General features: G+C 36.5%; 3 protein-coding genes across 3 annotated transcripts; 1 reads left to right on the top strand and 2 right to left on the bottom strand.

Annotated features, from left to right (window-relative positions):
* Positions 1-166: 166 nt before the first annotated feature.
* Positions 167-1,953, bottom strand: LOC121264133 (fasciclin-like arabinogalactan protein 11). The gene has a single exon (XM_041167205.1). The coding sequence runs from the start codon at positions 1,072-1,074 to the stop codon at positions 262-264; it is 813 nt and encodes a 270-aa protein (XP_041023139.1). The 5' UTR covers positions 1,075-1,953; the 3' UTR covers positions 167-261.
* Positions 1,954-2,617: 664 nt separating this feature from the next.
* Positions 2,618-3,559, bottom strand: LOC121264135 (fasciclin-like arabinogalactan protein 11). The gene has a single exon (XM_041167208.1). The coding sequence runs from the start codon at positions 3,461-3,463 to the stop codon at positions 2,714-2,716; it is 750 nt and encodes a 249-aa protein (XP_041023142.1). The 5' UTR covers positions 3,464-3,559; the 3' UTR covers positions 2,618-2,713.
* A 13,897-nt stretch (positions 3,560-17,456) lies between these two features.
* LOC121264123 (WD repeat-containing protein 20 homolog) lies at positions 17,457-25,333 on the top strand. The gene is made up of 12 exons (XM_041167193.1): positions 17,457-17,989; positions 18,382-18,690; positions 18,774-18,882; positions 18,971-19,064; positions 21,884-21,971; positions 22,061-22,144; positions 23,065-23,161; positions 23,246-23,333; positions 23,520-23,625; positions 23,715-23,807; positions 24,761-25,205; positions 25,265-25,333. Exons 1-11 carry the CDS (start codon positions 17,819-17,821, stop codon positions 25,157-25,159), a joined length of 1,638 nt encoding a protein of 545 aa, XP_041023127.1. The 5' UTR covers positions 17,457-17,818; the 3' UTR covers positions 25,160-25,205; positions 25,265-25,333.
* The last annotated feature ends 747 nt before the right edge of the window (positions 25,334-26,080 follow it).

Here is a 26,080-nt window from a genome sequence, read left to right as displayed (position 1 = left end):
ATTATTTCATTACCATTTACAAAATATCTGAGATTAATTTCCTATCCAAACACAACCGAAATCTCTATACAGGGGAGGAGAGTTGAGGAAACTTTATTCCTTTCACTGGCCTCATTGGCAACTAATTATATGCTAAGAAGGAGATTATTTCAAAATAAAATAAAATAAAATAAAATAAATGATTTTATTTTGTTGAAATCGAAACAGCGGTAAAACACAAGAAAGATCTCATCAATCATAAAACCAGAAGAAAAAGAAAAATCATAGCAAAAAAGAAAACAAGGAACCCACTACAGACGATATTGCTGTCATTGCTTGCCGGTTTGGACCAAATGCACCCGAAGACTCCGAAGTAGTAGCAGCGTCTTCAGTACTGGGTCTCTTCTTCTCAGGCTTAGATGCTGTAGGTGAAGCAGCTGCCCCAAAAATTTCCAGTGGAAGGAGCACCTCCCCCACCTGGTAAACAGCAAGATGTTCGTCTGTATATATTGTCTTTTCCACCGTTGTACTGACCGCCCCTGTTGTTATGTTCACTTCTTTTCCTGTCGCGGCCGTTACATTCAATTGGAAATGGCCGGCGTTGCTATCACCAGCCAGAGTATGCACTGGGTTTGTAGCGGTTTGGAGCTGCAATTCTGAGTAGAAATCAGGAAGGATATGGAATTGCACCAACTGAAGCTCTTGTTTATCGGTAAGCGCATTCAGTGTGCCCAACTTGAGGCTGGAGAATGAGCTGTCGGTCGGTACAAAGAGGGTGCGGCCCAGGTTAGATTTTTTAAGCTGTCCGTTGAGTTGTTCACCCATGTCTGTGTTTCTTAGCAGCCGGATGAAAGTAGCGAAATGGCCGGCCTTCTTGAGGATTGCGATGATATCAACAGGGCCCGATGGTGCCGGAGACTCTGCAGGGGACTGAGCTGAGGACGTGGTGCAATGGAGGATCAAGAAGACCAAGAAAAGAAGAAATGGAAAGAAGAGAACCTGCTTCATCATAAAGATGGATCTTAATTGTATGTAGTAATGTGTGGCCAAACTTGTTTTGTTGTTACAAGTTGTGTTATTGGTGAGAATCCACATGCAGATTGCAGGGTTATATATTGAAGGGTGGGTGTGTGAGGGAGGAAGATGGGAGTCAGGTGAAAGGGTGCAATTTAAGGTGGTAAGAGAACCTCAATTTAAGGTGGCAAAGGGTGAGATGTTCTCTGATGATGATGTTATGGAGGAACCAATGAATTTGTCCTACTTTTGTGTCCAATGTGTATAGAATTATGCAGTTTTGGCCATATTTTGATGATGTTCTCTTGAAATCAACCCCTCTTTAAGGTCCTGTTGTGCACCCAAAGTGAAAAGTGCTACTTGTTTGCCAATGGAAAAGAAGTTTGAACCATCCCTATTTTTCTATCTTTTTGAAGCTGGGGCCTTCATTGTTTGGTATAGTGCTCAATCTTGCACCATACTAAGTCATGTATGCTGAAATAAATGCACAGCTCCATCACCAACTTCATGGCCTCAATTTGTATTGTGCACCATACATGACTTGGAACACAACAAAATCCTCTCAGTTCTGCTTCTCTCCATTGGTCTGCCGTACCATCACCACTGATCGGCTGCCACTTTTGATACCTCCAAACTTCTTCCGGCGAGTGGATCGAGTACCGGTTTGCATCCAATATTCTATTATCATTTCTGTCTGATTCTTCTATTCTTGCATTAATTTGAAATCAAGGTAATAGTTTCAGTTTCTCCTAGTTTCTTGATTTGGAATTTGAATACTAGAACGGTGACTCTATTTTGAAAACTGAACATGATTTATAATGGTAACTCTTTTACTACTTAGATTTTGCTTGAAGGTTTAGTAGTTGTTTCTTTTTTATTTGATTTATGTGTATATTTGCGGGTCATTAAGATGGATGCAGATTGCTTTTAGGAGAAAGATGATTGTAATTAAAGAATTTTCAAGCAAAGCGGTGATGATGAAACAATTTGGTAGCAAACCATTTGAGTCGGCCTCGTTTGTTTTCACAACTCATCTCAATTCATCTTATCTAATCATTATAACTTTCTTAATTTCCACGCAACAAAATAAATAATTCAACCTTTTCAAATCCAAAAAAAAAAAAATAATAATAATAAAAAAATATATTCTAACAGTATTTTATTTAATTTTTTCAACCTTTTCAAATCCAAAAAAAAAAAATAATAATAATAACAAAATATATTCTAACAGTATTTTATTTAATTTTTTAACTTTAATTTTAACTCATCTCATCTCATCTCATCTGTGAAAACAAACGAGGCCATGCAACATATCAATTGGTGTGAGTTGAGACGACAACATACATAATGAAGAACAAAATTTTTCAAAATATTATTGCCTAGTAGTATTTGTTAGGAGAATTATGCTAAGGCCCTAACAAAATTAAACAAGCAGTTCAGTATTAATTTAATCAGAAGTTCTGGGAAAGTTTTTTGAGTTAAAAGTTTTCAAGTTAAAAGTTAGTAATTTTTTAACCAAAATACTCTTACACCTCAACTCACGTGTTTCTCAATTATAACACTTAACTGATCTTTGATCTCATCTTCATAAAATATAAAAAAATGATTCATGATTCAAAGAAAATAAAGGAAAAAAAATTACCATCGAGTTATTTCATGTCGTATATGATAATAACAATCGTTCCCACAAGATTTCATAATCATTAACTAACTAACAAAATTATAACAGAAAACAAAATGCAGCACTAACTGCAACTCCAATGGATATTGCTGCAGTTGCTGGGTGGTTTGGAGCTGTTGCCCCCGAAGTATCAACCGAGGCATCATCTGAAGAACCTGAAGGAGCATCTGAACCTGAAATTCTCTTTTCAGGCTTACTGCTAGATGGTGCTGGAGCAGGTGCGGCAGTTGGTGTCCCAAAAATTGCCAATGGACGGAGCACCTGGTCCACCTGATAAACAGCAAGCTGGCTATTAGTATATATAGTATTCGCTACTGTTGCATCGACAACCCCTGTTGTTACATTCACTTGATTTCCTGATGTCGTTACATTCAGTGGGAATTGGCCGTTGTCGCTATTACCAGCCTGTGTGCGCAAAGGATTGCTCACAGTTTGGAATTGTGATATAGAAAAGAAAGAGGGTAGGATATGGAATTGCACAAGCTGAACTTTTTGTTCATCTGTGAGAGAGTTTAGTGTGCCAGATTTCAGGTTGGAGAAAGCATTGTCTGTTGGTGCAAAGATGGTGAGGCCTTGGTTGGAGTTGTTAAGCTGTGTATTGATTTGGTCAGCCTCCTGGGTACTTCTCAGAAGCCGAATGAAGGTGGTGAACTGGCCGGCCTTCTCGAGGATTCCGGTAATGTTGACGGGGCCTGATGGTGCTGGTGCCTGGGACTGAGCAGGTGTTGTGGTGCAATGGAGGAAGAAGATGAATAAAAGAAGAGAAGGGAATTGAACTTGCTTCATCATTCAAGTAGACCTCAATCGTAATGTGTGGTTAAACAAAAATGGAATAATGGTGAAGAATTCTGCTAAGGTGGTAGGATGGGACAAGGGAGTCACTTACATATATATGCATGTACTGAAGAGGTGAGATGGTAAACGAGTCCAAAGAATTAGGTGAAATGGTGCAATTTAAGGTGAAAAGAGAACCTCAAGTCATCATCTTTGTTGTTAAGAGAGAGAGAGAGAGGGAGGGAGGGAGTTTTGCTTGGCGACACAGGAAGAACTGCAGAACAGTTGATTGAATTTGTGAGTGGGGGATACTGTTTGAAAATGATACAAAAGTACTTGCTTCTTGGCGTGGCAAACTTTTTAAGAAAGAAACTTGCAATTAAAGTTCAATACCAGCAGTTGTTGAAGTGGCTGAAAATGATGCTGATGTTATGGTGCCAACAAATTTGATCAACCCATTGAATGCCTCTCTCTTTTTTGACCAATTTGTGAAAGTCGGCAATGCATTATATATGGGCATTTTGTGATCTTGTCTTGTGTTCCCTTTCAAGAATGGATTTCCCTTATAATGGACGGAGAAGCCTAATACTAGCCTTTGTTTGGGGTTCTAGAAAATGCACTTTTTCTGGGAAAAAAAAAAAAAAAGTTAAGTTGAACTTAATACTTCATGCAGACAAACTGGTACTCCTAAGTGTGCTTCTTTAATGCATTTGATCAAGTGAAAAAGAGAAGTGGGAATTAAGTCCCAATTTTTCTTCTCTCAATAATTGAATGTGGTCTTTAGGATTTTTATAACCATACTACTTATTCCATTATGGGCTTTTCAGTGGTTGACTGTGAGGCCTAAAGCGTGAATTGCAAGTTGCAATTAAATAACTGTATGTTTGAGGTTGCGGTAGGAAATATAACTGATGACTTTAGGACTTATAACTTATAACTTACTTAATAAGTTATATTATTAAAAAGTTATTTACTGTTTGATAGCTATATGTTTAAATCACATTTAAACATGTTACATTTGTTTGAAAATAAATTTAAAAAATATTTTTTTATGTAGAAATTACGATTATTTAAATTTTTAAAAATTATGACCATACCTTTAAAAATTTGAAAGTTATAATTATCTGAAAATTATATGAGTATTTTTCAATTTTTTTAAAATTTGAATTACGTTTTGTATTATTCGAAAAAGCATGTTTAAAGAAAAGTAACAAAATGATGATTTTCTCAAACGTATTTTTTAACTTATTTATTATTAAAAGTATTTTAATATATAATATTTGAATAACTTAATTTTTTTATTAACAAACTTTTAAGACTATTTAAACCATTACCGCAACCCAGGCCCTAAATCTCATAACTCATTTGTCTATTAAGGGCTTGGTTGGTGTTATTGGGTTGTATCACGAACGGTTTTGGAGATGGCTGTCACCAAAATCCGTACCCTTCTCTCATTTTATTTTGTTTTTTTAACGGAAAAGTACCCATTTCAATTTAACATGGTTTTCTATTTTATGATAAAAAAAAATATGGTTTTCTATTTTACATCTTAACTATCAACAATAATATATTGCACCCTTTAATTTTAATTAGTTAAAAAAATTGAAAAATAAACTGCTATTCCTAATTCTAATGGTTAAAATGGATAAAAAAAACTGTTGACGTAACACAATCTTGACTGTTAAATTTTTGTATAGTAGAATATATATATTATAATAGAAACAATATTTTTAATCGTGGAGTGTACAAGGCCGCACAATCTTTTTGTAAAAAGTAAGTAAATACGAAACTCACATGAAAAAAAATTATTTTTTAATAGTGGACTCTACTTTTTTTCAAAATCATTGTACAGCACTTGCACACTCCACGACTATACGAAGTATTACTCTTATTAATATCTTCTCTTCCAAACCCCTTTTATAGGCAAAGTGCTAACTCACCAAAGTAAAACTCACAACTTGATATTTTTATGAAATTTGTTTGTGAACTAAATATTTACATTCATTCTAAAATTGATTTACAATAATATTTATATTATTTATAGATAACACTTAATATTTAATATTATGATCTACCTCTTTTAAACTTTAAATATAGTAGTCCTCATCGATCTTAATCATTTTATCAAGTGTTTGAAGTGGTTTCTTATATCAATCATTTAAATAAAAGAATTATTTAAAATTAGATAAATTGGTATACAAATGACAAAATCTAAATTGAAGGATAACATTAATCTTCTAGAAAATATTTAGATAAAAGAATTATACAGAATCCTCTAAAACCAAACCAAAGGCAAGAGAGGATATTTTGTGTAGGGTTGTAATAAAGAAAACTGTAAAGATCTCGTAAAGATTTCTTCAAAGAGTTCTTGTATGCAGAACTCAAATAAGGAAATATGATAAGAAATATTCACGGACAGAACCAAACAAGATGCAACAAATCCAAAACTCCCTTTACAGAATAAAAAACATCAAGAAATCAAGCAATAACAAAAACAATAATCAATGAAATAAAGAATAAAGAAAATAAAGAATCAACACAACTGATTTACGTAGTTCGACCCTAATGGTCTACGTCTACGGCAAGAATGGCCTCAGAGCTTTATTGATGATCAATGTCCTTCACAGATAAGCCTCATAATCACATGTATATACAAAGCCCTCACTCTCTCTCAGAAAATCGCAGTGATTTTCTCCTCCAAGTGAAAACCCTAACAAACCCTAGATCCCCCCCTCTCTGTTCTCCCTCTATGTATCGAAGCCGCCTCAAAACAACAGAAAACCCAAATGAGAATAAGCTAGGGTTTACAACACGGAAGCTACAAATATATAGGATAAAACAGATGTTGACATGTGTAATGATCCAGTGGCATCAAAACCATAATACGACAGCTTCAAGCACGGGCACCTCACGTGAGAACAGCTTCAGCTTTATTAACTTCAAGGGTCCTAATTTTGCCACTTGTCTCTCATCCATTCACTCATGTAAGAGAAACATATTAGAACAGAAAATTAAAAGGCAACAAGAAAATGTATTGACACATTATTACAAAAACTACTCAATAGTCCCTCATGTTCAGCTCAATTATCTTATTAAATGAGTCAATTTATAGATGACAGAATTAAAAAAATCTTTGAAACCAAACAAACCAAAGGGAAAGAGATGATATTTTGTGTAGGGTTGCTCAATAAGCCACTCGAGTTTGCTTTAATTACTATTTAACGAGTCATTCATGAATATATATAATTTTGATAAATTACAAAAAAATAAAATTTATATAAAGTTGGAGTCGACTAGTATAAGCTTAAACTTTAATAATACTGTATTACTTTATTTTTATATTATTATTTTAACTTTATAACGAGATCATATTAAATATTTAAGAATATAAGAGGAATCATGTTTCTAGTGTTATTTGAATCCTTATGGATATAATTATTGGCATATGTATATTTATAAAGATATTTATAAAAAAACAAAAATTTATTTGTCAAAATTCTTTGATAAAATAATAAGATATAATATAAATAATCTAATTTGTAAAGATTAGGCCATGTTTGGTTATTAAAAATGTTTAGGAATATTTGAGAATTTTGAAAATTTGTTTGAGATTAGGTTTTAGGAAATAAGACGAATAAAAATATATTTTTCTAAATATGGATTGTATTGGAGTTGTAAAATTGGATAGATAAAGTTGAAAAGTTGTTTAATTATAATTTTTAAGATTATTTTTTGTTTTAGAGTTTATAAAAGTTGTATTGATTTTTATATTTGAGTAATGATTAGAAGAAATTTTAAATAGAATTTTTTTATTTTTTTTTTGAGTAATGTTTGAAAATAAAGAAATGAGAAAGTTTAGAAATGTTAAAAAATTTGGAAATGAAGTAACTTGTAAACAAGATTGAATTCATTAAAAAAATAAATGAGATATTCATGAATATATATATAACTCGATAATAAACCCGAACTCGACTACTGTTCAAGTAAAAATTAAATGAACAGAGTTTGAAAAAAGAGAAAAGATATTTACAACCGTGAATTGTGTAACCGCCGCGTAGTTATTTTGAAAAATATTAATAAAATATGAGATCCACATGAAAAAAATTAATTTTTTAATAGTGAACCCCACTCTTTTTTAAAGCGATTATACGATATTTATACACTTCACGATTGTATGTAGAATTACTCTATTAATAAATATGGTCGAATCGGTTGACTTGTAGTTTAATTGGTATGTCCCCTCTTTAGTAACAAATGGATGATGAGGTCATGAGTTCTAACCCATACAAAGACGTTGGTAATACAATCACCATGGATAATGGGTACGTGCTGCAGAAAGACAATTTGTGAGAGAAAAGAGAACGTATGCCTTTAAGAGCACTCACATTGGGTTTCTTATAAAATTTCCTATAATTTAGTTAAAAAGTACATTTTCTAAAATTTTTTCTTAAATTTTACTCATCTTTCAAAAACCATATATATCTCATTCCCTATCCATTCATTATTCTATTAAAATAATATTTCTTTATTATTTCTTTATTATTTTTTTTCTCTCACTTCCATTTACAAATTTAACTACTCAATTTTTTTTCTTATGTTTTGAACTATTACTCTAGCGAATATTTTAAATAAAAATTTAAATTATTTTTAAAATTATTTTTTTTATATTTTCGTAGTTATTTAAATTATTTTTAAAACTATTATTTAAAACTATAACAAATATGAGTATGAGAGAAAATGTAGATGATTGGAAGAAGAATTAATTTAATTGAAATGAATAAAATATTGATAAAAGTGATTTGGGAAACCACTATTCATCCCTTAAATCTTTTCCCTAAAATAGAGATCCGGATGGAGGGAGGTTTTGAGAGCATTTCTTAAATTTTTTCTCAAATTATAAGAAAAAAGAAGTTATAAGGAACCCAATGGAAATGCTCTAATAGAGGTACAAACGGAGGGCAATTGACCAAATGGTACAAGTATTATTTTTAAATTTTTCTAATAAAAAATGATAAGATATTAATTTATGAAATGCCAACAAAATCTATGATAGTCCCTAAATTTGGACTTTATTTATACTTTAATTTTAATTTTATCTTCATATTTTAGATGTCATTGTATTTGTATATCATATGTTCATTGTTATATTTAGAATCGCCTAGAATATCTTTTCTATTAACAAAAAGGTGATTTCGTCAAGTGTTTTGCTATTGTTCAACGAGTGACCTAAACAGTTGTGATTAAAGGCCATAGTTGGAGCACTCCAAGCAATCATTCTAACTAAGGGTGCTACCCGCACCCTACAGGATGGGGTTGACCCCATCTCGCCCCCCGCCCCTCCCCCGCATGGGTGGGGGGTGGGGTTTGCCCCCTCATCTGTGTGCTGGGGCGGGGTTGGACCCCTCATCCGTCCGCCCCTCGTCCACTGCCACTCACGGATGTGAGTTGTCCCAGCCAGAAACAAAATATACATAAAAAAAATTTAAGTCCACAATAAATTTACAAAACCATCTCAAATCCACAACAATACACATAAAAAATCAAAAGTAGAAACCAAATTAAACAAAAAATAGGCATAAATTTAAGGATCTGAGAAAAGATGAAAAGAAAAAAAAAAATAAACGCCGTCCATGGGTCCACACCACCAGAAGAGAAAGAGAGAGGGGGAGGAAGAGAGAAGATGGAGATGTGGGTCGTGCCACCGCGGAGATTGCGAGATGGAGAGAGGGCAATGGCACACGGCAGAGAACAGCTCAAAACGACGCATAGAGAAAAAAGGAAAAATAGAGAGAGAGAGAGAGAGAGAGAGAGAGAGAGAGACGTGAGGAGGGGGAAGTGGACCCTAACCCCCTACCCCCCCCCCCTCCTAACAAAAAAAATGACGCCTTTTTGGCGTTTGTTTTTTTTTTTAAATGATTTTGTTACCAAAATGACATTGTTTTGGTAACGAAATCTTTATATACATATATATATATATATAAATGTTATATTTATATATATAGGATTTGCACTAGGCTTAGGCCTAGCTTGGGGGGCGGCGTGCAGACAGGGGTGGGGTTAGGTCCAGCCCGCTACCTCACCCTCGCCCTTTTTTCCCCTATGGGGCAGGGGGCCCTGCCCCCCACATGGGCTGATAAGGTTGCCCGTGCCCCTCAGGCAGGGGCTGGGCAAATGGGGGCGGAGCCCAGACGCCCACCCCTAATTCTAACACTTTTGTTGGATATTTTCACTTCTAGTACCTTTATATCTATATACGTATAAAGTATAAATATAGTAAGATATCTAGAGTCGAAATGATAGGATGGTTGACGGTTCATCTATGACTCAAGATACTATACCGGCTTGTGAGAGATATGCACTGGCGGTGGAGGTGGTAGCAAAGGTTATTCTTAAAGATTCGGTGTTGAGGAGTTTAATGTTATAGTGCATGTACTTACTGTTTACACGCGTGGATGCATAGTGGCACATGAGGCACAATGTGGCTTTGGTCGATGCATGTGGCTCATACACTATTCCGTTTTGGAACACCCTTAAGCAAGTTATAGATCAAATTGATCAATGACCTCTGAATTTTCTAGTATGGTGCATATATCACTTTGGTGGTTGAAAGGCTATAGATTTAACATACCCTAACCCCCCCCCCCCCCCCCCCCCCGCGTCCAACAAAAAAAATGACGCCTTTTTGGCTTTTGTTTTTTTTTTAAATGATTTTGTTACCAAAATGACATTGTTTTGGTAACGAAATCTATATATATATATATATATATATATATAAATGTTATATTTATATATTTAGGATTTGGACTGGGCTTAGGCCTAGCTTGGGGGGCGGCGTGCAGACAGGGGTGGGGTTAGGTCCAACCCGCCACCTTGCCCTCGCCCTTTTTTCCCCTGTGGGGCAGGGGGCCCTGCCCCCCCACATGGGCTGACGAGGTTGCCCACGCTGCCCAGGCAAGGGCTGGGCAGACGCCCACCCCTAATTCTAACACTTTTGCTAGAGATTTTCACTTCTAATACATCTATATCTTTATACGTATAAAGTACAAATATAGTAAAATATCTAGAGTCGAAATGATAGGATGGTTGACAGTTCATCTATGACTTACGATACTATATCGGCTTGTGAGAGATATGCACTGGCGGTGGAGGGGGTAGCAAAGATTATTTTTAAAGATTCGATGTTGAGGAGTTTAATGTTACAATGCATGTACTTACTGTTTACACGCGTGGATGCATAGTGGCACGTGAGGCACAATGTGGCTTTGGTCGACGCATGTGGCTCATACACTATTCCGTTTGGAACACCCTTGAGCAAGTTGTAGATCAAATTGATCAATGACCTCTGAATTTTCTAGTATGGTGCATATATCACTTCGGTGGTTGAAAGGCTATAGATTTAACATTTTCAACATAAAAAAAGACTCAGAATAAAGAATAAGCAAAAAAGAAGAATATCTTTATATTATAATAGAAGAGGAGTGTCGAAGAGGGAGGAGTTGAGATTCTCCTCCCCCTCTATTGTTGCTTTTCTTGGTTTTATAGAGGGAGGCGAGAGAGTTTTTTTAGAGAGGAGAGAGAGGAGTAAGGCCTTGTTTGAATAATTAGATGATATGAGATTGTCTATGAATAGTAGTGAGACTTGCAATCCAAACGAGGCCTAATCTTTGTGGAGAATTTTTTTTTTTTTTAAAGAGGGATTTATTTTTATATGGGTCTTTAAATATAATTATTCTTTTTAGTACATACTTTGTGTAAGTTGTAGTGCAGTAGGGTGACCCTTTTATAGATTATCTTGATAATACAAGTCTCACACTTGAGCAATGTGGGACTCTTGTATTGCCAATGCAATCTATAAAAGAGTCACCCTACTACACTACAACTTATACAAAGTATTAAGTAAAAATTCTATTTAATACATATTACTATTACTATATTTATATATAGTAAAAATAATAAATATGTATAAAATATATATGTATAAATACATATTTATATAAAAAAAATTAAATATGCGGGGCAGGGGAAGGGTGGGGCCCCGCTGCCCACCCCTAGGGATACATCTTTAATATACTGTGCTGTTTGACAATTGTTTTTTTTTTTTAAAAGGAAGGACACATATTTTAACCACAAAAATATTACATAAAATAAATTCATAAATTGACATGGTTTAACGAGCATTAGATTATAAAATTAATTTTTTAAAATTAAATCTAATATATCTTATAAAAGGCTTCGTTTGTTTTCGCAGATGAGATGAGTTGAGATAAAAGTTAAAAATTGAATAAAATATTATTAGAATATATATTTTTTAATATTATTTTTGTTTTGAGATTTGAAAAAGTTGAATTGTTTATTTTATTTTATGTGAAAATTTGAAAAAGTTGTAATAATGAGATGAGATGAGATAAAAAGTTTTGTAAAAGTGAACGAGACCAGTCTCAATTATTTTGCTCAAAGGAAACTTCAAGTTAAAAGGCTTCAGTCCTCTCTTCTCTGAAGGGTGAGGTTCTCTCATTTCTTAGGTGAGGTGATCTGCTTTGTCTTCAACAAAGCTGGTGTCTTATAGGTCTTTGAGTCTGGTGAGCTTGGCATGATGACAGAAGATATTACACGTTGCTGGGAAACCTTAAAACTAATTGAAGATGAGCAAGAGGAAATTGTCCTATCCAACGAGGCAGTTCTATTAGCAAGCATCAAAGGGCATCAATGTCTCCTTGCCATGATCTTCAACGACAAAACTGTTAATAGGGAAGCTTTCAAGTTGACCATGACAAAGGTATGGAACTCAGAAGGCTGGATCACATTTCTTCAAGGAATTTGGCACAAACAAATTTCTCTTGGAGTTCCAGCTAAACTTAGATAAGGAAAAGATGATGCAAGGAAGACCATAGTCTTTTGATCAACATTTGATATGCTTTAGTGAGTTTGACGGTGCCCTATCTTTCTCAGAGAAGTAGTTCCAATTTGAACCTTTCTGGATTCAAATACATAACCTCCCTTTCACAAGGATGAATACAGATATTGGGAGCTTGATTTCTTCTGGCCTAGGGAAAGTACTTGAGATTGAGGTTGACATTGAAGGTTTTGGGTGGGGCAGTTTCTTAAGAACTCGAGTTGAAGTTAATATCACTAAGCCTCTTCCAAGAGGTCGGTTTCTTAAGATTGGTGCTCACCAATACTGACTAGCATTTAAGTATGAGCGTCTTCCAACAATATGTTTCAAATGTGGTCTCTTGATGCATGGAAGAGGAAGTTGTCTAGCGTTGACACAACACTCTCAGGCCAAGGAACAGAACAGACAGTGGTTACGTGTACAACCCTCCATGTATAAAGGTACTTCTCCTAAAAAATACGGTGGTTCAACTAAGCAGGATCACCATGGTTCCTCCTGGAGATGAAACCATGAGGAGGAGGATGACAAAAGCACCAAATGTGGCAACTCTTCATCTCTGGTGGAAAAAAAGGGCTCATGTCTTGAGCAACTCAATAGATTTTCATGGTGTCACCTCCTTTAGTGATAAGGGTGTGTTACTCAAGGAAGGTCAGGCTAAGTCTACTGATCACATTCCTTTTAAATGCAAAAGACCAGGATAGCCTTTCCATAGAGCCTGCACTCTTTCCATCCCTACCAAACCAGTGAAAGGCAACTCTTGAAAAAGAAAAGCTAGAGGCCCTGCCATTGTCCTCTCAGATTTGACCAATAGCCTTCGAACACCCTCGCTGGTAACTCATACCAAAATAACTTTCATGGACATGGTTACCACACTTGCTAGTAGCACGAGCAAAAAGCTCAAACATAAGCTCAATCTTGATATGAGTAAAACTAAGGAAAATTTAGTGGAGACTGCAATGCAGTCCCACCAAACCCAATGAACTGCTTGAGCTAGAACTATCGAGGGCTTGGAAATCCTCGAACAGTTTAGGAGCTTCACCAATTGGTGAGATCTAAGCAACCCAACTTGGTTTTTCTAATTGAAACTAAGTGTAACGGAGACAAAATGGAAAAAAGTTAGATTGAAATTGAAATTTGATAACTGTTTTTGTGTAGCCAACAGAGGGAGGAGTGGGGGGTTGGCCTTATTATGGATTTCCTCTTCAGATGTAGAAGTCCTGAACTACACCACATGGCACATTTATACATTAATTAAACTTCCCTCAAAGAATGTAACTTGGCAGATAACTGGGTTTTATGGTCACCCCATGATTTCTAAAAGACATGAAAGCTGGAGCTTATTGAAAGCCTTAAAGCCTGTTAACAACATCCCATGGCTTTGTTTTGGTGATTTTAATGAGATAACTAGCCAAAGAGAGAAGTATGGGGCATCCCACAGATCATACAGACAGATGGCAACCTTCAGAGATACACTAACTGATTGTGGTCTCTTCGATCTGGGGTTCATAGGTGACAGATTCACTTGGTCAAATAATAGAGAAGGAATTCATTTCACCAAGGAAAGACTAGACAAGGCCTGTGGAAACACCTCATGGATCAACACCTTTGAGATAGTCACTCAGTGTCTCACTTAGCCAGTACTCAATCTGACCACAGACTCCTCTTAGTTCAGACCAAGGTTTAGAACCAATTCAGACTAAGAAGAGGACATTCACATTTGAGTTTGCTTTGACCAAGCAAAAGGATTGTGCAGACCTCATAAAAAATGCATGGGGCTCTTCCGCTAGGCAACCTAACTCTTTACAAAGGACCCTACAAGGCATTAATTAATGTAAAAGGAATTGAAATCTTGGAGCAGATCCAAGTATAAGGACCAAGGAAAGCTCCTCAAAGAAAAATTTGAGCTCCTCCACTACCTGCAAGACCAGAACGAGGGCAACTTAACTGAAGATATCAGAAGGGTGCAGCAAGAGGTCAACTTAATGATGAATTATGAGAATTTAAAATGGCAACGGAGGGCAAAATAGGCCTGGCTGAAGGATGGGGATCGAAATACTGCATATTTTCACAAGTGTGCAAGTCAAATAAGAAGTCCAACACTATTAACAAGATCTTATCCAGCTCAGGCCAAGAGACAAAGGACCCTCAAGCAATATGTCATGTGTTCCAAATGTTCTTTAAGGACATGTTCTTTACCTCCTGTCCAACTAGAATTGAGGAATGTCTAGCTCCAATGACCCAAGTTGTAACAGTGAAAATAAATGCCTCTCTTTTCTGAGCCTTCACAAATGAATAGGTCAAGGATGCCATCCAAAGCATGAACCCCTTAGACTCACCTGGGCCTGATGGCTTTCCAACACTGTTTTTTTAGGAGTACTGGAACATAGTGGGGCCTCGAGTATGTGAGGCAATTTTGGCAATTCTAAATGGGGGTCAATGGGATAGCAAACTTAATGAAACTCTCATAGCCTTTATCCCTAAGAAGCACAACCCATCTCAGGTCATTGACTTTAGACCAAAAAGCCTATGCAATGTCTTCTACAAAATCATTGCAAAAGCATTGGCTAATAGGTTGAAAACCATATTGCCTGACATTATATCCCTCACACAAACTACCTTTGTCCTAGGTAGACTCATAACAGATAATGTTATAGTGGCCTTTGAATCCTTACACACCATGAAGTCTAGACTGAAAGGTAGGGATGGTTACATGGCTTTGAAGTTCGATATGAGCAAAGCTTATGATCAACTTGAATGGAAATTTTTGGAATCTGTTATGAAGAAAATGAGGTTTGCAGCTTCTTGGATTGAACTAGTAATGAAGTGTGTCTCTTCTGTATCATATTCTCTGATCATTAATGGGGTGTCACAACCACCTTTATGTCCCACACGAGGTATTAGGCAAGGGGACCCCATTTCCCGTTATCTATTTATTTTGTGCACTGAAGCTCTAAGTTGCCTCCTTAACAATGCATAAACCTTGGGTCTCATTACAGGTCTCCCTATTAGAAAGAATCATTTCCACATTAACCATTTATTCTTTGCAAATGACTCTCTACTGTTTTGTAAGGCCAACTCAATTTAATGGAGTCAACTTTATCACCTGCTAGACTCTTATGAGAAATCATCAGGGCAAAGGCTGAATAAAGACAAGACCTCCATATTTTTTAACAGTAACACAAGAGAAGAAATAAGGGATATTGTCACCAGTATTGCTCGAATTAGAGGTATGAACTCTTGTGAGAAATACCTGGGTCCACCAGCTCTAATAGGTAGATCAAGGTGCCATTCTTTCAAAGGTGTCCTGGACAAAGTACAGACCAAAATCAGCAGCTGGAAGACTAAACTATTGTCACAAGCAGGGAAGGAGACCCTAATCAAAGCAGTCATACAATCCATTCCAACCTACAACCGGGGGATTTTCAAACTACCCAAACAGCTGCTACATGAACTTAGCAAATTGGTCAGGTCCTTTTGGTGGGGTGAGCAGGCTCAAGAACACAAGATCCATTGGGTAGCTTGGAAGCAAATGAGCAAGTCAAAGAAATATGGAGGATTAGGTCTGAGGGATTTCGAGAACTTCAACTGTGCTCTTTTGGCTAAGCATTGCTGGAGAATCATCTCCTCTCCAACTACCCTTGCGGCTAGGGTACTAAAAGAAAAATACTTTAAAAGAGACACTCTCTTATAAGCAAAAACTGGCCACAACCCCTCCTTCCTCTGGCAAAACTTTGTCTCTACCATACCTTTGCTTGAGAAATGCTTGATTTTTGGTGATGGAGAATCTACAAGGATCTGGATGGACAAGTGGATCCCCCAACAATCCACTTTCAAGCCTCAAAGTTCAATTATTTTCTTACCTGCAAACTCAATAGTTGCATTGCTTATTGACAGGCACACAAACCAGTGGAACCAATCACTGGTTGAATATATTTTCAATAGGGAAGAAGCTGTTATCATTAAGAGAATCCCTCTCAGTTCTTACCCCAAACCAGATAGGTTGATCTGGAGATGCACTACCTCAGGTGAATTCACTGTCAAGAGTGCCTATCACCTAAAGTTTGAAGTGGCTAACTGGAACCTAGGTCAATCCTCTAAGCCTATAAGGGAGGTTAGATCATGGATAAAGCTGTGGTATCTACAAATCCCTCCTATTGCTAAGACATTTATGTGGAGGGCCTGTCTAGATGCCCTACCTACTAAAGCCAAGCTATTCTAGAGAATGACTAATGAAGAGGAGTCATGCCTAATCTGCATGCTTCAACCAGAAATAATTGAACATGCCCTCTGGACTTGTCCATCTACCCAAGATGTTTGGAGTCATAGCGTGAGGAAGTTTTAGAAATCCAACCTGCATTCTCAAACCTTCAACAGTCTGGTGGACACCTTAATTGAGACACTAGAGGCAGAGGAAATGATTGTCTTTGCAATTACAACATGGGAAGTCTGGAAAATGAGGAATGAGCTTGTCTTCAAGCAAGTCTTCCAGCATCCAAACTCCCTTATCCAACAAATAAAGCTCATGATGGAGGACCTTACCCAGCTTCAACAATCTACCAATAAGACCCCAAAGGTCTAGAGTGCACCTCCTCAATGGGAAGCCCCTCCTCGAGATAAACTAAAACTTAACTGGGATGTTGCACTCTATAAGATTCACTGCAAGGTAGGAGTTGGAGCTGTGATCCGAGACTGGGAAGGCCAGGTGAAATAAATCGTGAGATTGAACCGTGACCTCTTCCCTAACCCTTTACTAGCATAAGCATTTGCAGCTCTTCAAGCATCCTTGTTCTGTAAGTCTCTAGGCGGGCAGGATCTAATCATGGAAGGTGATTCTTTGCAAGTGGTTAACTGCCTACAAGCTAATACAGACTCTGATTCTTATGTTGGTACACTGATAAGGGACACCAAAGCAACTCTTAATTCCTTTACATTATGGATTGTTAGGCATACTGTGAGAGCTAGCAACATTATAGCTCATGCCTTAAGTCGAGATGCTCTTAGCATTAGTGATAGTGTCTTTTCTACAGATGCTATTCCTCATTGTATCGAAACCTTGATATAAATTTAATCAGTAAAGGTTATTTTGAAAATAAAATAAAATAAATAAACACTTCAAACAAACAAACAAAACCTCATTTTCCGGTTCAATCCATCTCAACCAAATCCATTCCCAGTACTTTATTTCCATCTTTCAGGCTACACGCTGCTTTGACACTCTTCCTCTCTCTATCAATCCAGAGACAGACAGATTGTCGAAGCTCGTTATCCCCACCGTTTATTGCGTACACTCAAGCACTCACAAAAAGTCAACTCTCCCACCCATTATTTTTCCTACTAAAAATTACCCTTTGATCCGGAAGCCATTGAAGACCCGGAATGGAAAAAACATTAGTTAAAAGGGAGAACTCCAGGCATTGAATTTGAAAGCCCTTCCAGTGTCATGATCACATGCTCCCGGACCTACCATAAACAACCTCATGATGAATTCCGCCAACGGCATGATGTCAGCATCGTCTTCATCGGCCACCGCACAATCACCGGCCCTCAAGACCTATTTCAAAACTCCAGATGGCCGATACAAGCTCCACTACGAGAAGACCCACCCCTCCGGTCTCCTTCATTACGCCCATGGAAAAACCGTCACTCAGGTACTTTAATTTCTCAGTTTTATAGTCCCAACTCATACTTGTAAGTAATTTTTGGGACGTTCTTCAATACCCATTTCGTGGAATGGAAGTTCTGCGAGCGATTTCTTTGTTGTTGGTTGATTTCTATGGTTTTTAAAAGCAATGATCAGTACCCGTTTGTTATGATTACACCCTTTGAAGATATGTTTGGTTAATTTTCATATTATGTTTATTTTTTGGTGCTGTGTTCATCTTAAAACCGTTTTTCTAAAGAAATTTTGGTTGATGTTAGTATGCCTGGGTGCATTTGATAGCTAATAGAGAATTAAATTTTTTTTATAGTTCGTTAATTTTTTTTTTTTCCCTGATAATCTAACCTTGAGAGCATTGTTGGTGGAATTTTATTATAATAGGCAACTCTAGCACATCTGAAGGACAAGCCGACCCCATCTACCCCAGCAGCCGCGCCTTCAAGCTTCAGTGCTAGCAGTGGGGTGCGATCGGCTGCAGCAAGGTTGTTGGGCGGAAGCAATGGGAGCCGCAGCTTTGTCGGAGGGAATGGTGGCAGTAAGAGTGTTAGTGGGAATGGTAGGGTTGGGTCATTGGGGTCTTCAAGTTCTAGTAACTCAATGGCTACTACAAACTTCGATGGGAAAGGGGCTTACTTGGTCTTCAACGTGGGGGATGCCATCTTTATAAGTGATCTGAATTCTCAAGATAAGGTGCTTTGGTATTTTGTTATTTGGGCTAGAGTGGCTTTTGGGGTTTCTTGGTTGGTCTATGACAGATAAATCTTTGAATGTAGGATCCGATAAAGTCAATCCATTTCAGTAATTCGAATCCTGTGAGTCACGCATTTGATCAGGATGCTAAGGATGGACATGACTTGCTTATCGGCTTACATTCTGGGGATGGTAAAGTTTAGAATGAAAATTTTAATTTGTAATTTTGTTTGGAAGTCCAAACTTTACAAATTTATATGTCATGTGTGTATTATTGTAGTGTACTCTGTGTCACTGAGACAGCAATTACAGGATGTAGGAAAGAAGCTTGTTGGGGCTCAGCATTATAACAAAGATGGTTCTGTTAATAACAGGCAAGGATTAACTTAGTTTTAGTACCTTCCCACGCGTTACATAACACTACTTATTTCTTCCATAAATTTTATGCTTTGTTATTATCAGGCCCATCAAATGTTACACTTGGCATCTAGTTTGTGAAGATCTTATGGAATTTCATTTTGCATGTTTATTAGTCAAGCCATGAAAGTTGGGTAAAGTGCTAAAAGACTTGCAAAGTCTCAGATGATGGTTCTTTCTTGCCCGCAAAGCAATTGAATAGGTCTTCTTCCATTAGAAAATCTTATAGGATTGTTATCGTGATTTTATAGGAGATTGAAGATTAGATGGCAAAGAATGGGAAATAAACAGCACCTTTAATGTCCATTGGCTAATACTGAGGTGAATACCTTTCTTATCGAAAAACAAAGTGGAGTCTAAAATGTTGCTTGATCTTGTCAAAATGAGGATAAAAGCGAAAACAGAAAAGAAAATTAGTCTTAATTTTTTTTTTTAATTTAAGGCTCTGATTTATTTATGTTTATTTACTGTTCCATTTGTTAATTTGGTCAATATGCAAACTCTAATTTTTGATAATTTAATTTGAACCATCAACTTGTCCTTTCACTCAGGAGGTCTTAAGTTGTTTTGTCTTATAGGGTTTCCAAGTGGATACATCTTTTTTATAAGTACAAGAGAAAGAAACTGGATACTTACTATTGCCTTTGCTTTATAGTGGAATAGACAATTGTTAGGAGATCATTAAGACCATTAGATGCATTATTTTTTTTAAAAAAAAATTGGTGAGTGTCTTTAAGCTTCTGAAATTTTCTTAATAACTTTGGGTTTGCTTTTTATTTACCCACATATAAAAAAAACACTTTGGGGTTGCTTGGATTAGCCCCTCCTTCTTAGGCTAGTTAGGGTCGCGGTGACCAAAGTAATTTAACTAGCATCATCCAGCTGCTAGTTAGTGGGTGAATTTCTTTTTCCTCTTTCTTGCAATAGCAAATATTATTTTTTCCCTGCACCATTTCCAAAGGATAATGATAGGCTTACTATCTACAATAACGCAAAAGCTCGCTGTTGTTTGGATGATCTTTTTTGTCAGAATCATTCCTATCTACATGGTTTCTAAAGCTCCTATGCTGCTTCAAACTGATTATCCAAGAAATTTATGCGAAATTCTCTTTTGCATTACACGTACATGGCCAGAGTACTCTTATGAGCATATATGATCAATGGGTGTGGGATGTGTCTAATAAACTGTAGCGCTTCCTAATCAGAAGGGTGTCTGGCGGAGCACATTGTTTGTTCCATAGAATTTTGCTGATAGTTGACTACTTTTTAATTAGTTACTCGAATTCAACAGAATAATTCACGTCCTATGTTGGAGATACTCGGGTAGACACTCCCTTTTACCTAGAAATTAATTAAAAAAAAAAAGGAATTGGCACTGTAACTATGTCTTCATGTTGTATGATAAGGGGTTGGATTCTGAAGAGACAATCATAGCGAACAGCATACCTACTCCATGTAGTATGGACTGGTTGGTGACACTTTTATGGATGTTGACTTCTAATTTCTCTTCAACTTTTCCTCTGTTGGAGTATGAAACTTGGTGAGTGATATATATCTTCATGAGTGTTTTTTTTTTTTTGCTGGTTGACCCTATCTGTGGTATTGCTTCATGTACAAGTGCATGCATGTGAGGACAGGAACAAATGTTTCAATTTGGACCCAGAAAAGGAAAATGATCTTTTTTTTTTTTTTTTCCTGAATAAGAGAGATACAATAGATATTTGGGAACTAGGGTGGGTCAAATTGGACGGGGGGAGTAGACATGGTGGGGGAGTCTCGGAATGGGATTGCTTCCTATTATATCATGGAAGTGGCCCAACTAGGAAGGTTGTGTGCAGTGAAGTTTGCACTTATGTGAACCTTTTGCCCTGACCAAGAGAGATTCTGCTGAGTCTGGCTGCAATTTCCTTGTTTTTTGGACAATTCTCCAGTCTGTTGTGTATTGAAGGAAAAGTGTCTTCGATTGTATTGTGTATAATTTATGAATATAAAATCATCTGCATCAAATTTCAATTTAGTTGGATATATTGCAGGGAAGTGTTTGGGGGATATACCTGTAAAAGAAAAAAAAAAAAGGAAGTGTTTGAGGTTAACCATGCCTTGGTAAAAATTCTATATGCAATCTATATTATGGATTCTTCTATGTATTTCATGCACTGATTTTTATTCTAGGTGATATAGTTGGTAGATTCCACTGAATTATTGAAACTCACCTCAGGATATATCCCAAGACGATAATTATTTACTTCCACAGGCAGTATTTGTTTAGTCTAGTTCTTGGATGCACAGTTGTTTCTTTTTTATATATTTATTTATTTTTTGAGTATATACACCCTTTTCTGATCTGGTTGAGATAATATGCAGTTCTTCACCCTGCTTCAAGTTCTCACAAGGATGCCTTTACACAGGGGTTTTAATATTTTATACTCCAAGAAAAATATTCTTACCCTATCTCTAAAATAACTGCTTGATTTTGTGTGGGTATGCAAATTAGTCTGTCAAAATTTACATACATACATACACATACATGCATACGTAGTTACATATATAGAACATCTTTCAACTAGTCAATTCTGGATGTAGGCTACATATACTAGGTAAAGCGTAAGTCTGAAACCTTTCTTCACACCACTGTCACAGCCCTTGACATTGTGGGTTGGAAAAATGAAGTATTTGGTAACTGATAGCTTGCACACACGCATGACCTTTTGTTGTCACTATTTTTATTCAAGTAGTCTAAATGTCTGGTCCGATTAACCTTGTCTCTTTTCAACAGTCGTTGCACTAGTGTTGCATGGGTACCTGGAGGCGATGGTGCTTTTGTTGTAGCTCATACTGATGGAAATTTGTATGTGTATGAAAAGGCAAGCCTTGGACTTTCATGATTCAGTGTGTTGTAGATAGTGAGTTAAGTATGTTTTAACCATTTTTGTTCTCTTTCTTTTTTCTCCAGAGCAAAGATGGTGCAGGAGATACTTCATTCCCTGTTGTTAGAGATCAGATGCAATTTTCTGTTGCACATGCACGTTACAGTAAGGTGCTGGATTTGACAGTTATTTGCTATTAAGCTGTTTTGGATGTTTTTTCATAGTTGTATCAGTTCTTTCTAATTTTGTGATTCTGTCTTTTAAATATGTTTTTTAATGTTTGTTTAGATGAATTATAAATTCTCAAGCAATCAATCACCAGGAAATATATATAGCACGTAGTTGTTATTAAGCTTAAGGTTTTTCAAATTATTTTTTTAATCAGTATAAGGTTTTCAAAATTATGCAGTTAAAATTTAGATAACACCTGAAAATGTGCAGCGTTTTTTAGAAGGTCATCCACATTGTACCTATCAAAGAAAGTCATCCACATTGTATCTGAAAATTGTATGTTTTCTGATGTTTTCAACCGTTCCATGAGTCAAGAGTTACAATATCTCTAAAAGATTGCACTCGGATCTTATTTAATTGTGACATAGTCTCAAATTGACCTTGATTGGGGAGCTGCACATGTAATTAAATCTTCATTCTCTCAGGCTGGGTCATATCCTGTAATCGTCTCGTTTCATCAATCATTGGTCTGTATTTTTGTGTTGATTTTTTTGCACATATGTTTTAGATGGGCAGCAGTGGGTTCAACATACACTACAGAATTATTGCACACTAGCCAGGCAAAGAAAAATGCTTACTATTACAACATGCTTACTAAAATATGCTTGCTTCTCCAATATAGTTCTAAGGCTTGGGTTTTTAGTAAGTTATTATATTGTTATTTGAATTTTGAGCATAAATACTTTTTTCACATTTCAAAGGTTTTATGCACGGGGATATTTTGACATCCTTGCTGTGACTTGGATGAGTACGCACTTCTCTATCAACTGTTTTGTTGGTCTATCTCTATCTATTGTTTCACTGGCCTGTCTAAACTTATATAAGGGATGCATCTGAAGCATTGATTATTTGCATGCAGAGTAACCCAGTTGCCAGATGGCATATATGCCAAGGTTCAATTAATAGCATTGCTTTCTCAACTGATGGTACCTATCTAGCAACTGTGGGAAGAGATGGTATAATTCTGGTACCAACTGCATGTTTTTGGTCGTGTTTGTTTATTTTGTATATAAACGAGCTCAATTAAATACTAAACACAGGTTATCTACGAGTTTTTGACTATTCAAAAGAGCTCATCATATGTGGTGGCAAAAGTTATTATGGCGGTCTATTATGTTGTGCTTGGAGGTTGGTAACTTTACTGGTTTCCCAGTCCTAGCTTATTGCTGTTAGTTTCAAAAATATTTCTTCCATTCTCCTTGACTTTTCCTTCTTAATCTATACTGTTGTGTATATGGTCATTTTCCTGTTTAAATTATATCATGTCTTCAAGTAAATAGTTAGTATAATTGACAACAAATCCTTACTAAACAGTATGGATGGAAAATATATTCTTACGGGAGGAGAAGACGATTTGGTTCAAGTTTGGAGCATGGAAGATCGGAAAGTGGTAGCATGGGGTGAGGGGCATAGTTCATGGGTACGCTTCACATAAAATAATGATGGCTAATTATGGTTCTCACATGATTATAACCACCTTGCTTATTGTTTACTGCATCATGCTGACAGGTCAGTGGGGTGGCTTTTGATTCATATTGGTCATCACCAAATTCGGAAGGCACTGGGGAAACTATCATGTACCGGTTTGGTTCTGTTGGTCAGGTACTGAGAAATATAGTTGGCTATGATAATTTCCTTTTACAAGTGATGACTTTATGTTGATTTTCTGGATACAACTTCACCTTCTTAACTTAGAAAGCCTAGCTCTTTTTTCAAACTGGTTCCTAATCAATCCAAATTAGGTCTTTTACCTTATTTGAATTTGCCACCAAAATAATTCCTAGAATTGGCCAGTTATAACATAATGTCTAGAACCTACTCACTTCAGGACGGACACCAAATTGGAACTGTTAATAAAGGGTATCTAAATTTGGCCTACCTGGAGAGTACTGGTAAACTTTTTTTTTTTTTTTTTTTTGATAAATAGTATTGGTATACTTTATGTCAGTAACTTTAGGAAAGCTTTGACCAAAGGGGTTCCAAAATAACTTTAGTAGTAGAAACTGGGACTATTTGAGGATATTTGGCTAGAAATTTTGGAACGGAGAAAGTGGAGCAGTGCTATGGGCCAACTGGGGAGTATTTGAGGATCTACGACTAGAAGTTTTCAGACAGAGAAAGTGGAGCAGTGCCGTGGGCCATATTTCACAATGCAAATGTTTGTGTTTCCAACAACCAAAATATATGAAACTAATAATGCTACGGCCTGGAGGTAAGATCATTTATTGGCTACTGGAGAGACTAGAATTTGGAATGATTATGTTTTTAGAGAAGCATCTTCATACTTGGCCTTTGGACTAACGTTTTTTCTGATTATTCTAATAGAATTTAATTCAGGATAAGGAACATTGCGAGTTAGCTAATAATAGTGATGCAAATTAAAGCAATGACCAGTGGTAAGGAGAGAAATATTGTTTGAGCTGAAAGTGACTGTAAGAATAGCCTTTGATCTGTGTAATATTACTTATATGTTTTTTTGGCAAAACTTGACTAGTTGTATCACTTTTATTCTTCATAGATTACATATTTCAACAGCTTGATCTGATTGTGGGCAGGACACGCAATTGCTTCTGTGGGATCTTGAAATGGACGAGATTGTCGTGCCATTGCGGCGGTGCCCTCCTGGTGGATCACCCTCATACAGTGCAGGAAACCAGTCGTCCCATTGGGACAATGTTTGTCCAGTGGGCACCCTGCAGCCTGCTCCAAGCATGCGAGATATTCCAAAGATCACCCCGCTTGTTGCTCATCGTGTGCACAACGAACCCCTTTCTGGCTTGATATATACCCAGGAGTCTGTGCTTACGGTATGTCGAGATGGGCACATAAAGAGTTGGATGAGACCGGGGATGGCAGAAAGCCAGTCAAACAACACTGAAACCATCTCAAGTAGCAGCTTGAAGGAGAAACCTTTATTCTCGAGCAAGATTGTCAGTTCTAGTTACAAACTATGATACAAACTATCATCAGAAAGAAAAAATCGAGCCTTTTTTTTATATTCCCCCCCACACACCCCCCCCCCCCCCCCCCCCCCCCCCCCCCCCCCCCCCCCCCCCCCCCCCCCCCCTTTTTTTTTTTGTTTATATGGCAGACGTCTCTTCTTCCAGTTGGCTCCAATATATGTAAACTAAAGCATGATTCAGAGCGAGAATAACCAATTGGTGAATTCTCAGTTATAACTTATAAGCATTCGGCACCCTGTCCCCTAATACTTTAGGAAAAGAAAAAGAAAAACCTTATCTTTCTCACCAAAAGTTTAACCCCTTTTTAACTCCAAAAAGCTCTATATTAACCACATTTAAAAAATAAAAATAAAATTGTAACCGGCAGAAAAAGCCACCCAATATATCCCAAAGTCCCTCGTACTAATCTGTTGAGATATTGAGTTGAGTTGAGATAAGTTGAGTTCTTTATTAATAGTAGTAAGTTGAGATTATAGAGTGAATTTTATAGAATCCATTTAAAATGAGTTTAGATGTATTTATAAGAAGTTGAAAAAAGTTGTGGGTCTTGCGTGTAAAGAAGTGTTGAATTGAAAAAGTTTGTGAGTTTTATGTGTAAAGAGTTTTTGAGTTGAGATGAGTTTAGTGATTTGAGAGTTGAGTATTTGAATGTTAGATTTAGCTTAAAATTAGATTAAATTGAGTTAATTTCAGTTTAGTCTAAGTTTCAAACGGACCTAAAGGTTGGATAGACATCAAGCGGTAGGTATCACACTTTTAAATTCCTTTCTATTATGGTGTATGGTAACTTTTTATTTTTTTGATGGAATGGTGTGGAGTAACTTGTATACCATATCCATATTCCTCGTTCCAATTCCAATCTGCATTCTGATTCGAAATGTCTTAGTGTTAGCTTTGTAATCTTTTGGCATT

Source organism: Juglans microcarpa x Juglans regia, chromosome 5D, assembly GCF_004785595.1.
Source record: "Juglans microcarpa x Juglans regia isolate MS1-56 chromosome 5D, Jm3101_v1.0, whole genome shotgun sequence".
NCBI classification, from domain to species: Eukaryota; Viridiplantae; Streptophyta; class Magnoliopsida; order Fagales; family Juglandaceae; genus Juglans; species Juglans microcarpa x Juglans regia.
This window is presented reverse-complemented; position numbering and strand designations above follow the sequence as displayed.